Source organism: Gaeumannomyces tritici, assembly GCF_000145635.1.
Source record: "Gaeumannomyces tritici R3-111a-1 unplaced genomic scaffold supercont2.3, whole genome shotgun sequence".
In the NCBI taxonomy this organism is placed as follows: Eukaryota; Fungi; Ascomycota; class Sordariomycetes; order Magnaporthales; family Magnaporthaceae; genus Gaeumannomyces; species Gaeumannomyces tritici.
This window is the reverse complement of record NW_008804547.1, coordinates 2,772,388-2,784,333: the sequence shown is the minus strand read 5'-3', so window position 1 is coordinate 2,784,333 and position 11,946 is coordinate 2,772,388. Positions and strand designations below refer to the sequence as shown.

The 11,946-nt window shown below is 59.7% G+C and overlaps 5 protein-coding genes across 6 annotated transcripts; 2 read left to right on the top strand and 3 right to left on the bottom strand.

The window, feature by feature from the left end:
• Positions 1–97: 97 nt before the first annotated feature.
• Positions 98–1,588, bottom strand: GGTG_06055 (prohibitin-2). The gene is made up of 3 exons (XM_009223868.1): positions 1,277–1,588; positions 842–1,197; positions 98–769 (listed from the first exon to the last, which is right to left on the bottom strand). The coding sequence occupies exons 1-3, from the start codon at positions 1,503–1,505 to the stop codon at positions 440–442; spliced, it is 915 nt and encodes a 304-aa protein (XP_009222132.1). The 5' UTR covers positions 1,506–1,588; the 3' UTR covers positions 98–439.
• Positions 1,589–1,782: 194 nt separating this feature from the next.
• GGTG_06054 (cleavage stimulation factor 64-kDa subunit) lies at positions 1,783–3,610 on the top strand. Its single transcript, XM_009223867.1, has 2 exons — positions 1,783–2,247; positions 2,328–3,610. The coding sequence occupies exons 1-2, from the start codon at positions 2,196–2,198 to the stop codon at positions 3,188–3,190; spliced, it is 915 nt and encodes a 304-aa protein (XP_009222131.1). The 5' UTR covers positions 1,783–2,195; the 3' UTR covers positions 3,191–3,610.
• GGTG_06053 (manganese resistance protein MNR2) lies at positions 3,578–6,970 on the bottom strand. Its single transcript, XM_009223866.1, has one exon. The coding sequence runs from the start codon at positions 6,582–6,584 to the stop codon at positions 4,026–4,028; it is 2,559 nt and encodes an 852-aa protein (XP_009222130.1). The 5' UTR covers positions 6,585–6,970; the 3' UTR covers positions 3,578–4,025.
• A 369-nt stretch (positions 6,971–7,339) lies between these two features.
• On the top strand, positions 7,340–9,103 carry GGTG_06052. Of its 2 annotated transcripts, none has more exons than XM_009223864.1 (3): positions 7,340–8,033; positions 8,181–8,505; positions 8,601–9,103. In XM_009223864.1, exons 1-3 carry the CDS (start codon positions 7,992–7,994, stop codon positions 8,738–8,740), a joined length of 507 nt encoding a protein of 168 aa, XP_009222128.1. In that variant the 5' UTR covers positions 7,340–7,991; the 3' UTR covers positions 8,741–9,103. The 2 variants fall into 2 exon arrangements, with proteins under 2 accessions (XP_009222128.1, XP_009222129.1); XM_009223865.1 differs by having other exon boundaries at positions 7,340–8,089.
• Positions 8,798–11,856, bottom strand: GGTG_06051 (hypothetical protein). Its single transcript, XM_009223863.1, has 4 exons — positions 11,354–11,856; positions 10,166–10,518; positions 9,959–10,070; positions 8,798–9,874 (listed from the first exon to the last, which is right to left on the bottom strand). The coding sequence occupies exons 1-4, from the start codon at positions 11,374–11,376 to the stop codon at positions 9,313–9,315; spliced, it is 1,050 nt and encodes a 349-aa protein (XP_009222127.1). The 5' UTR covers positions 11,377–11,856; the 3' UTR covers positions 8,798–9,312.
• Positions 11,857–11,946: the final 90 nt, after the last annotated feature.

The following is an 11,946-nucleotide window of genomic DNA, read 5'->3' as shown; positions in this document are numbered from 1 at the left end:
GGAGGGGTGTTTGGTGGGGCACGCCAGGCTGACGCTCGAATAACAGCAGCCTGCGGCTCAAGCAACGCTACAGTTGAGGAGCTTCCATTCTAGAACGTATCTTGCAAGTTTTTTTTATTGCTTGTTCTACACCTCCTGCTATTTCATAGTATCTCTTATTCCCTTTCCTATTTCCTGTACCTTGGGTACCATTGCATATAAAAAGCATCAGAAATCCATAGAGTGGGATTATAGTACGGCTTTTCATAGCTAATTTACACATGGGCTCCCAGCTTGCCGTCACTTGAGAGTATGTATGCTTTTGGTGCTTTACAAGGGGGAGATAAGGATGCGCCTGCCATGAACCCATGGAGAAAATAACCCGGAAAATGGAACGCGAAACAAGGAATTTGGCCACCTAGACCCAGAGAAGAGAAGAAAGTGGAAGGCGCTTTAGAGTTTAGTCCTTCTTGCTGCTATCGGCCTTCTCGAATACGTTGAGGCCAAGACCCTCGGCGTCGAGCAGCAGCCTGTTGCGGCCCCCGGCGTCCTGCAGCGACTGGGCGATGGCCCGCGCGTTCTCGAGCTTCTTGAGCTCCACGTAGGCCTTGCTCTTCTTGATGGCCTCGCCGATGAGCTCGGCCGAGCGGGCCTCACCCTGCGCCTTGACCACCATGGCCTGCTTCTCCTGCCGTGCCTTGTCCACCACGAACGCGGCACGCTGCGCCTCCTGCTGCGCGACCTGCTTGGCCTCGACGGCCGCCGTGAACTCGGGCGAGAAGGCGAGGTGCTGGGGTTGAGGGGAAGCTTATGTTAGCAACGGGCAGTCGGACCCTGACAAAATGGGAAATATAGAGCATACCGTGAGCGAAACGTCTTCCAGCACAATGTTGAAGCGGGCCGATCTCCTCGACAGATTCTCGCGCACCAGCCTGGCGACCATCTCACGCTGGGTGATCAGCTGGCTGGCGTTGAACTGGGCGACGACGCTCTTGAGCACCTCATTGACGATGGAGGGCAGCACGCGCTCGTCGTAGTCGGAGCCCAGGGTGCGGTAGATCTGCGGCAGGGCGTTGACGTCGGGGCGGGACAGGACACGGCAGGTGATGTTGACCATCTGTAGGTCCTTGGTGCCCGTGAGAGACGACACGTTGCGCGGCTTGGCCCGCACGTCGTACACGATCGGCGTCTCGAACCAGGGGATGGCCAGGTGTGTTCCTGTTGCGAGGGTGGGGGGGATGTTAGATGGCGGCCAGGTGCATGGGCAGACAGAGAGGGGTAATGTGTGACGACTGACCCTCGCCGTAGATCTCCTTGCTCACGCCGCTTATCCTCCGGTACTTGATGGCGCGGTGGCCGCCGTCGACGTTGAAGAGCGAGTTGGAGATGACGTACAGCCCCGCGCCGCCGGCCAGGACAGCCGCGACCAGGCCTGCGCCGGGCGGGCTGCCACCCCCGGGGAAACGGCCGCCGCTGGCGCGCTTCATGCGCATCAAGTACTGCTCCATGGGGTTTGGCCGCGACATGTTGGAGGGGTTGTGTGCGCGTGTGTTGCGCGTGGGTGGGTGGGTGGGTGGTGGTGGTGGTAGGTGGTTTTCTCGTTTCTTTTTTTTCTTCGCTTGCCAGTGGTTCATCCGCCTTCCCGAGAGCTCCGCACTTTGATGCAAAAGAGCTTCGTGATGGCCCCATCAAGTCGCGAATCTTGTGACGCACGGTCCACATCCAACCAGGGCCAGAAGCTCAACCTAGCTGATCACCCCACAGTGGGTCCTGCTGCTTCTCAATGGAGCTCGAGGCGATATGCATGAAATAAATTTAGGCAAAGCCATTCCAGCGCGGCACATACTGGTTCCGACTCTGGATTCTGAACCCGTCAAGAACAAAGCAAGAGCAGCCAGACGAGGCCGTCGCCAAAGGAACAAAGCCAACGAGATTTTACTACGAGATCGCCATATTGCCAGAGTGCATAATGTCAATGCTGTCGTATATAGAAGTCCCAACAAACGACGATTGATTGCCTGAGGCCTGAGGCGCGTGCCGGCGACAAAGAGAGCCGCTCTGTTTTTCTCGCCTCCATCTGCCGCTCACCTTGCGCTTCCACCTTGACGTCTGGGTGACTTGACTTTTCTCCATTCCCTCCGGCTGGCTGTGCTTTTGCTCGTTCCACCGTCCCTGCCCTGTCCCTTTCCTCGTACACATCTTCCCAGCCAGCCAACATGTCGTCGCGACCACCATCGCGGGTGGTCTTCGTGGGCAACATCCCCTACGGTAAACACGCGCCCCAGGACCATACCTCCCACGACACTTCCCCCTTGCGCTCAACCACTAACGCGACCGCCATCGGACAGGCCTCTCTGAGGAGCAAATAACAGATATCTTCAGCCGCGCCGGCAAGGTCATCAACTTCCGCCTGGTCTATGACCGCGAGACGGGCAAGCCGAAAGGCTTCGGGTTCGCCGAGTACCCAGACGCCGATTCGGCCGCTTCGGCGGTGCGCAACCTGAACGACTCGGAGATCATGGGTCGCAAGCTGCGGGTTGATTTCTCTAACGAGGGGCCCGGCGGCGGCGATAAGGACGACGGCCCATCCAACTTCGACCACGGCGGCGGCGGTAACAACGGCAACGGCAACGGCCCGAACCCCAACGGTGGCAACAATAACAACAACAACATTGGCGGCAACCCGGGCCTCCCGCCACTGCCCCCCGGAAAGGACCTGCCCGCGGGCGTGTCGGCCACCGACGCCATCTCGCGCACCCTGCGCACCCTGCCGCCCGCCCAGCTGCTCGACATCCTGGGCCAGATGAAGACCATGGCCGCAGCAGACCCGGCCCGCGCCACCGAGCTGCTGTCCCAGGCGCCACAGCTGTCGTACGCCATCTTCCAGGCCCTCCTGCTCATGGACCTGGTCTCGCCCGACGCCATCCAGTCCGTCGTCGAGCCTGGCGTCCCGATTCCCACCCAGCCCCAGCCGCCACAGCAGTTCCCGCCGGCTAACAACGGCACGCCCCCCGTCGCCGCGCCATACGCGCCACCCGTCGTCCCCATCCAGCAGCAGCCGCCGCCTGCCGCCGCCCCGATGTCCGCCGACACCGACACGCTCATGCAGCAGGTCCTGGCCCTGCCCCAGTCCACCATCGACCAGCTGCCCGAGGCCGAGCGCGCGCAGATTATGCAGCTGCGTGCCAACTTCCTGGGGCAGGCGAGATAGGTCCTGTCTCTACCTGACCTCTGGGCTTGTGGCTTTCACAGCGGCTCCCGGCCCAGGCCAGCAACACAACCCGAACAGCCACTCAGTTCGGACGCCAGCAAGTAGCGAAGTGGTATGACTAGACAGCACCACAAGACTGCGCGCGATAACGGCACCCAACGATAACCTGCCAAAGACGCATTGTAAATCAGGGCCAGTGATCGGACATGACACCCCTTTTAGAATATGCTTGATTTGCATTGTGCCAATGACCAGCATGAGCGGTTCGTGCACTAGGGGACTCGGAGGCGATTGATCCCTCCAGGCCTCGCCTCTTTCCCAGGCCGGGATAGGCCATGCAATGGGGCGGAGATTTGCGGAATGTAATCACGAATAGGAAGAAGAAAATCGAAGAATTATGCACTCAAATTTGACTCTTTGGTATATCCTATTTCACGCCCTAGTAAACATATGACCCAGATATATAGAGAGAGGAAGGGGGGAAAAAGAGAGAAAGGGAACAAGTAATGAGAGAACAGGAAGCACAGGCGAGGACTCTAGTTTCTTCCCCGTTGGCAAAAAGTGAAAAAGCGGTATCTCAGAAAAACTGACGAGACAACAGGCCTAAAATCCTTCCCTCGCCCATCTCTTCCGCCACCTGTCGCTCTCACATCCACTCTCCTCCTATCTCGATAACAAACGCTGTCGAGGGGGGGTTCGATGTCCAGCTCTCCCAAGATGGAAAGATAACACGCAGACAAACTTTTCTGTATCGTTAAGAACAGTGCATGATTCCTGCTGAAAATGTCGATAGTACCATATTAGGTTTATAATAGGCTCGCCGAGCGCACGTCATTCACAGGCCGTAGGCCTTCTTGACGAGCCAGAAGCACAACAGCCCGCCCGTAAAGAGGCACGTCGTGATCCAGAAGAACCAGCGCAGGTCCCCCTCCATATCCTGGCCCGGCACCCAGACGTTCATCCCCCAGAGGCCCGTGACCAGGTTCATGGGCAGCACGATGGTGCCCAGGATGGTCAGCTTGCCCAAGATGTCGGCCGTCACCTCCTGGCGCTCGTTCATGCGCAAGTTGATCTGGGCCAGGTAGTTGGCGTGGGACCGCGCCAGGATCTTCTCGTAGTGGCTCAGGTTTCCCGTCATGGTGACGATGTGATCCTGGATGTCGCCCAGGTACAGGCCGATGTCGGAGCGGGGCGCCACCTCCCAGTGCTCGTTGCAGCGCTTGGCGAAGCCCTTGATGACATCGGCCTTGTTGCCCAGGAGCCGGTAGAGGCCCATGACCTTCTTGCGGCAGTCGCCGATGCGCCGCAGCGTCGCGCTGTCCTTGTCGCTGTCCTTGCCGCGCGAGGACGACTTGGTGCCCTTCTCCTCGGACGCGCCGTGGACGCCGAGCACCTCGTCGTCGATCTCGTCGACATCGTCCTCGATCTTCTGGATCAGCGGCACAAACACGTCCGTGATGTCGTCGATGATGGCGTACGAGATCCAGTCGGCCGAGAGCATCATGTAGTCGCGTAGCTGCCGCACGCGCCGCCGCACGTTGGCGGAGTGCGGCGTCAGCGAGAAGTGGAACGTGATGATGCCCTCCCTGAACACTACGACGTACATGTTGACCGGCTCGAGGAAGTTCTCGCTGCCTTCGTCCTGGTCAAACGAGCGGTAGTTGACAAAGTAGTAGTGCCGAAACAGCTCCACCTTCTCGCGCGCCTCCTGCATGACGATGTCTTCGGCCGTCAGGGGGTGGATGCCAAACGTCTTTGAGATCACCCGCATCTCCGCCTCGGTCGGGCTCAGCACGTCCAGCCACCATACCGGGCGCTCGCCGTACCGGAGGGGCTTGCCCTCGGGCGGCGTTGGCGACTTGGTCTGCGCTGGGACCGGGGTATTCCGCCCCGAAACGCCACTCGAACCCGCCGCCGAAACGAAGTCCTTAACTGTCGTTGGCGAAAGGGTGCGCTGCTGCTGCTGCTGCGTCGGTGTTGGCGCCTTGGCGTCTCCACTGGACACGATCTGGGTCGCCGCCGACGCCTGTCGGCTCGGCACACGGGAATCGTTGCCCCAGCCAGCTCCCAACGGCATGGACGAGCCGGGAGGGTACCTTGGTAGGGCCGCCGGATCCGCCTCGTCATCGTCTTCCTCGTCCGAGGACGAGTCCTCGATGATGACGGGATCTGGGATGAACAGCTCCCTGAAGCTGCCACCCGGCTGGACGAGCTCCGAGATGGATTGGCTGTGGATAGTGCTCTGGAAGTCCTCGTTGAAGTAGGTGAAGCGGTAGGGAGCGTCCTCGTCGGCACGGAACCACTTCTTGTCGACGGGCCGGAGGCGCCCGTTAATGAGCTGCGGCTCCGTGATGCGCTTGACGCGCCGCTCGTGATTCCGCCCTTCCTTCTCCAGCTGGCTCCACTCCTCCAGTACCGACAGGTCGGGCCAGCGGGCTTTGCGCCGCCGGACCCTGGCTGAGCCGGCGGCGCCGTTGGCCCTGTCGTCAGGAGCGCAATCGTCAGCGTGGGCAATGTCGTCGCCCATCTCGGACATGCCGTCCTGCGGGAAGCAGACGTCCTCCTCGGCCGGCAGGCAGACTGTGTGGCGCCTCTCGAGCGGCGAGGCGAGCAGCGAGGCGGCACGCTCGGGGTCGATGCCGGCGTGGTCCCCGCGCGCTAGCATGGCCTCGCTACGGCTAATCTCATCTCGCAGAAGATCGTCGCCAAAGTTGAGACCGCTGGGATCCGACGGCCGGAGGATGGGGCTGCCGGGGACCGACGGAGGATAGTTGACATTATAGCTGTCTCCGGTAGGGGTGAAGACAGACTGATGCGGCTTCTTCTTGTGGTCGAAAGACATGCCAGACGACGTCCTCGTCCGCGGCACGCTCCGACCTCGACTGTGGTCGTTGGATCCGTAGCCGGGGACGCCCAGGTTGCCCTCCGACTGGGCGAGGCGCGAGGACCCGCCTAACAGGGGCGCGCCCTCGTTGTTGGACTCGTCACCATCCTCGGCTCCGCTCTCCTCCAGCTGGTAGACGGTCCTGAGTCTGCTCGATCCCGACGGCTGTGTCTGCTGGGGCGTCTGCTGCTGCGAGGAGTGGATTGTGAACGATGACCCGGTGGCCACGGCGATGGACGGCCGGCGGGGCCGCAGGGACGACTGCTCGCGGTGATCCAGCAGGGCGACGCTGTCGAGGCTCGTGTTGCTGAGCTGGCTGCCGCGGTGCGAGTAGAAGGCATCGGCGCCGGTGGCGCCGGACAGGTCGTCGTGGCCTATGTCGTCTAGAGGAGCGGCAAACGACTTTCTGCGTGCCTTCTTCTTCTTCTTGCCGGCTCGGTGCGTACGCTTGCGCCTCGTGGGCTGCTCGGCCGGACCGCCAGCGACGGCGACGGGATCGCGAGGGTCCATCTTCGCCTAGGTGGCGGGGTTTTGGGGTGGTGTACAGTTGGATCGCTCGTGTATCGGACGAGGAGGTGCGTGTTGCCCTATCCCACAACGGGAATGCAGGCAAGCGATGGGCAGTTGCGAGCTGGCATCTGGTTGAAATGCATCCACGATGGGGGCCTGCTGGAGAGAGTGAGAGAGGTGGAATGGGAGTCAATTGAGGAATGGAAAACGAACGGGCTCTTGTGTCTCTTGTGTGAGGAAAGACTGGCTCCAGCGACGGTCTAGGGGAACGCGAGAAGACGAAGGAGCGCAGGAGGCCGGGCCTGGAACAAGGGGGTGTGCAGGAATAACATGCCGGGAAAATGCGCGGCCACAGCTGGGGCGGGATTTCCAATCGTGGGGCGGGCAGCCTCTGACTAGGGCGGGTAATCGACAACGCGGTTTGCAGACTGGTGATGTCAGACCTCAGCAAGGCCTGGACTGCGGGTGCAGGGAAGGCAGCAGGGTGGTGAGGCTGAGATTCTGGCGGAAGGCACAACGGAAAGAAATACCAGCGGACAGGGGACAGGGCTCTCCTTGCACTGAACCCCAGCCACTGAACATTGGACCAACCACTGAACACGGGGCCCAGCACAGGCACCAGCCGCCACAACACGTCCGCTAATTAGATTAGGTTTAGCTGCCAAGGCGCCGCTGCCCCGGCTGATTCCTGCACCCCAAACTCAACTGCGCTTCCCCGCGAACCACCATTCCTTTTCCTTTTGTAGAAGAAACAGCAGAGTCTAGAAGTGAAATAAGGGACAAAGCTTCTTTTTTTCCTCTGGCCAGCCTTCGTGACGGTCTGCGTCTTGGCTGCCGCAGGTTGACGATTTGACTCGACCGTGACCGCGATGGATGTACCTTGGGGCCTCGGCATCGAGGTTCAGCTGAGATGCAGCGCTGCGGTTGGGGCACGGAAATCGGCACACAATGCCGCATCATGGTTCAGGCTCGGCTTCGTGCTGCCATCTGAAGGTGGTGTGGCCCTGCGTACCAACCTTGGGTTACCCCTCTGGACCAAAACCCCTCTTCGCCTGCGGCCCCTCTCCTCATATCAACCAAGCAGGATTGCCATCCCCCTCATCAAAACCAGAACAGACGCACAGAAGCAACTCCGAGACACATCTCAAAACCAGCACCCTACTCGAGACCGTCCCTCTGGTGCAAGTGACTGAATAATACCTGCATAGCACGCCCGCGATCCCCTCATCGCGGCTGGTTGTTCGAGTGCCACAGCCTAGGGACACCTTGCGTATAAGTGACCCCCATTGCCCGTCTTGGGCAACTGGCCACACGGCCCGAGTATCAGGAAGTGTCGTTGTCCTTGTCACATCGCTGCTCTAGCACCAATAAATTCCCCGAAGAACCCATCCAGCCGCATTGAACGCCATGTCCGGGTTCCCCAGGCTCGTTCCCGCCTTTACGGCCCAGGTGGGTTGGACACGCGACCTCTGCTGTGGCAGCACGCTTGAAATGGAATGAGAATGGTAAAGGAAATACATGGAGACACAACAGACATATTTGGTTCTGACTATCTGGTTCTACCCGGCGCCCGCCCGCGTCCCTCTCCGAAAATAGGTCCCGCTCAACCCGGGCGTCCAGATCGGCACGGCCCGCAACGGCGACCTCTTCATGGCCTCCTTCGTCGAGGGCGAAGGCTCCCTCAGGTCCGAGCCGGGCTACGAGGTCCAGTTCGATGGCGTCTTCGCCCACGGCAGCGACTACATCCGCCCCGATGCCGACGGCCGCTACGCCCGCCTCGACGTCAACAGCCTGCTCAGGGACTCCAAATCGGGGGCGCTGCTGCGCTATGGCTACACGGGCAACCTGGCCCTCATTGACCCGATTAAGCTCGTGCTTGGTGACAAGCCCGAGGCCAAATCGACCGATTTCGGCCACGTCTGTGTGTGACAAAAAGCTTCTCTCTACATCCAACCCTCAACTTGGTTGGCTCTGGTACTAATAATCCTCCAATTCTCACGCCCCCCCAAAAAAAAGTTACCAACATCACATTCGAGAGCTCCGATGCAGCCCTCAAGGCATTGAACGACAAAGTCTACGTCGGCTCCGGCCGCTTCATCGTAGAGCAGGGCAAGCCCGTCTTGGTCGAATACAAGATCAGCGAGGTGACATACTGAGTCGTCACCACGCCTCAGCGACTGCCGTAATGCTTCCTGTGTGCCGATCAAAGGCCCGGAGGCCCGCGGAGGAAAGAGGAATCGACATGGGGGAAATTTGCTATTCAGGGGGAAGGATTGCTGGCTCTCAGACATGCTGCTTTCTTATTTCTGGACAGTCTCGTTGCATTCTTTACCAAATATCTCCAACCGTCAAACGACCAAACATGGTATTCGCACGGTTGGTTCGTGACGCCAACGGCCGAATATACGATTGCATGACTTCCTCGTACACCATCTGCCCGCGTGATTCCAACTAGACTCGATCCTGCACCGTATATCCTGTCAAGCCTTGTTTATTGTGCATATTAATCCATCCCACGTATCCATCCTGCAGCAATGATGGGGAATGGCCACCTGGAGATCCTGACAGTAACTCGCACGCTGCAAGTAATGGCCTGGTGACTCGATGATGAGATTTGACATCAGAGGTAACCCAGGGGAAGCGTATATGTATGCAAGGCAAAGGTCATCCAAGCAGAGTCCCTGAAGATTATTCTGTCTCGTTAGGTAGACATCGCCCTGATAAAGGACTAAGAGTTCGACATTCCACCCAGCTGCAAGAGACGCTCGCCGGCTCGAAGGTTGGCGTATTCGTAGGCTTTCGACCCCTGGGGGAAGGTGCCATTGGCGGCCCAGAGGTCGATGAGCGGCTGCATGGGCTCGAGCTCATGGGGCTTGAGCATGTCCAGCGCCGTGGCTGTGAGTACAAAGTGGCTGAAGCAGCTGTTGAGCTGCTTCTCCAGGTTCAGGTGGTAGAAGGGCTCGACGAAATGGGCCCAGTAAAGATGCGAGTAGACGCGGAACATCTGGCGGAATATCGTCTTGCACACCTCGACAAAGTTCTCGGGAAACCCACTCCGCTTGCCGAGCCAATCACCAGAGGACCCGTCACCCGCCGGGTTGGCCAGTTGCGAGAGCGGCGCGTTCGTGTACTGAGTGTTGTGTGCAAACGAGACGCCCGAGGCCTCGGTAGGGAAGATGTTGGTGTCGTCGATCTTGCCCGAGATCCATCGCTGCATCAGCGTCATGTACTCGTGCGCCGGAAGCTCCACTGGTTCCCTCCGCGAGTTGAGCCATGTAAAGGAATGGTTACTTTGGCCCACAAACCGTACGTGTCAGTAGTCTACTCCAGTCACCACACTGAGAGGGCGAAGAAGGGGGCCGGGTGCCACTCACGCTCCAGCAGATGTTCGTGGGCAGGTGGTGGCATTGCAGATGGTGTTTCCATCCTCCTCCTTCTCATGAAGAACCCTGACAAAGTTCCAGAGGTTGCGGTAATGCTCAACAACTAGCCGGACCATGTTAGCATCGAGTTCAATGCCCGGACGATGCCCGCAACGCCAGTTGAATGGATGCCGTAAAGGCCTAGACGGGGCGGCCAACCTTGGTGCGCAATCCACTCGCCCTGTTCTACAGTCTTGGGGCGGGCGCTCAGTGTCATGAAGTTGCCCTTGACAATGTGCCTGGCATAACCCGGGTTGAGCCAGAGAGGCAGGGGCCTCGGCAGGTGGTACGAGTTAAGGATGTCTTCGCCGCTCGCCATGACGCCGCTATCGTCCATGCCAATAGAGTAGGCCAGCGAGGGAGAGTTGGGCAGCGGAGGAAGCTTCGAGGCCAAGCTCGTTGACGACTGACTCCCCTGGGACAGAGCAGTGGGCGAATTCGGACCAAGGTTCAGAGTTGGGCTTTTGACCTGACCGCCGGTTTGTTTGTTGCCACCACGGAAGCGGGCGTTGCTAAATCATCAGTCAGACGGGCAGGCATGCAAGTAGGGTTGAATGTATACTAATCGAGTAACAGTGAAGAAAAGTGAGGCGAGGTGCTCGAAGGGGAGGACGAGGGTGGGAGAGCTGGGGTTGGATCCCAATAGTCGGGTTAGGTCGAGCTCCCCGCGCCGCCTCCCCGCGCCGTGACGCTAGCGAGCGGTGACTCTGGAACCCCCGAGCTTCTTGGTGATGGGCAAGCAGACCATGGGGAAACAAGGCTGCCAAGGAGGGGTGCAGATGGGTGTGACAGCAGAGGTGGGTGGTGCATATCCCTAGCCGCTTGGGTTTGAGACGACAAGGTAACCAGGGGCTTATATGTATGCACCTAGAGCTTAGGCTCGAAGCCAGTCTCCAAGACTCGCCTACAGGCAGCGGACGGAAAAGAACCGGGCCAGCAGCCCAGGCCGGACGGGTGGCGGCGAGGGCAGAGCCCCGGCGAGGCTCCGGGCGTGCAGGGAGGCGTCGACTTTGAGAAAACGGGGCGGTGGCTCACTCGGATCGGATAGTAGCAGCAGTAGCCCAGATAGGGTCAAGGCTGATTCGAGCTGCGAGGCCAGGTTGCGTCTCACTGAGAGCAGGGTGCCTCGACGGGGAGCTGGAGAGGGGTGGCCTCAAGGGCGGGGGAAACCGGAGATGGAGGGATCAAGAGAAAGTCGGGCCGGGGGAAGCAACAGAGGCGGTAGGTACGAAAGACGAACAGACAGACGTTGCTGAGCGTGGGCTGGCAAAGATGTGCAGGGCAAAAATGGATGCGAGGGGCGACAGCAAAAGAAAGGCGACAGAGAATATGCAGAATTGGACTCACATTCCAGAAAAAAGGTTTGACATTACGAACGGGATAGGTAGGTTGGCGGTGCAGCAGCCTCTGGAGATGGCAGCAGCGGCAGCTCGCGCGCTTCTTCTGACAGTTGCAGGAGGGGCGGCGCGGGTGCCGGCCAGGTGTTGGTGTTTGGTGAAACTCAAGGGTCCGAGGCTCAAGCGAAAGTCGGGGCCCCGTCAGTCGTTGCTGGTACGCCCAAAAGGGAGGTGAGCGAGGGAGGGGCCAGAGAGGGCAGCGGTCCAGGCCCAGGGCCAACCGAATCAAGCCTGGCGATCGTTTGTTTTGCGTCGAGCTTGCAGAACAGGGGCAGGCGGTTGCGTTGGGCGAGTCGTCTTTCTGGGTCTGCGCTTGGATTCTCCGGCTTTCCTTCTTCTGTTTTTGTACTCGTCTGTCTCGTTGGTCGTGTTTGATTGCTTCCGCCCTTTCCCAGGGTCGGTTCCTTGGGAGGATTGGAGCTGGGAAATATGCGGTGGACCGCGGGCCCTCAGGTCTACTTGGTAGGCGGTCGGGGGGCTGTGTCGTGGTTGTCGGCCCCTGGAATGCCCCGCGGGGTCCAAACGCCCTGCCAGGGAGGCGGA

What these genes read in the sequence shown, in the direction of transcription:
- GGTG_06055 (XM_009223868.1), bottom strand. Translation starts at nt 1,505, where the DNA reads ATGTCGCGGCCAAACCCCATGGAGCAGTACTTGATGCGCATGAAGCGC. An exon ending in CAAGGAGATCTACGGCGAGG is followed by an intron (nt 1,198 to 1,276) that starts GTCAGTCGTCAC and finishes CCCTCGCAACAG; the next exon opens with GAACACACCTGGCCATCCCC. An exon ending in TGGAAGACGTTTCGCTCACG is followed by an intron (nt 770 to 841) that starts GTATGCTCTATA and finishes CCTCAACCCCAG; the next exon opens with CACCTCGCCTTCTCGCCCGA.
- GGTG_06054 (XM_009223867.1), top strand. Translation starts at nt 2,196, where the DNA reads ATGTCGTCGCGACCACCATCGCGGGTGGTCTTCGTGGGCAACATCCCC. An exon ending in CGTGGGCAACATCCCCTACG is followed by an intron (nt 2,248 to 2,327) that starts GTAAACACGCGC and finishes GCCATCGGACAG; the next exon opens with GCCTCTCTGAGGAGCAAATA.
- GGTG_06053 (XM_009223866.1), bottom strand. Translation starts at nt 6,584, where the DNA reads ATGGACCCTCGCGATCCCGTCGCCGTCGCTGGCGGTCCGGCCGAGCAG.
- GGTG_06052 (XM_009223864.1), top strand. Translation starts at nt 7,992, where the DNA reads ATGTCCGGGTTCCCCAGGCTCGTTCCCGCCTTTACGGCCCAG. An exon ending in TTCCCGCCTTTACGGCCCAG is followed by an intron (nt 8,034 to 8,180) that starts GTGGGTTGGACA and finishes CTCCGAAAATAG; the next exon opens with GTCCCGCTCAACCCGGGCGT. An exon ending in GACCGATTTCGGCCACGTCT is followed by an intron (nt 8,506 to 8,600) that starts GTGTGTGACAAA and finishes CCCAAAAAAAAG; the next exon opens with TTACCAACATCACATTCGAG.
- GGTG_06051 (XM_009223863.1), bottom strand. Translation starts at nt 11,376, where the DNA reads ATGTCAAACCTTTTTTCTGGAAT. An exon ending in CGAGTGGATTGCGCACCAAG is followed by an intron (nt 10,071 to 10,165) that starts GTTGGCCGCCCC and finishes TGGTCCGGCTAG; the next exon opens with TTGTTGAGCATTACCGCAAC. An exon ending in CCACGAACATCTGCTGGAGC is followed by an intron (nt 9,875 to 9,958) that starts GTGAGTGGCACC and finishes TGTGGGCCAAAG; the next exon opens with TAACCATTCCTTTACATGGC.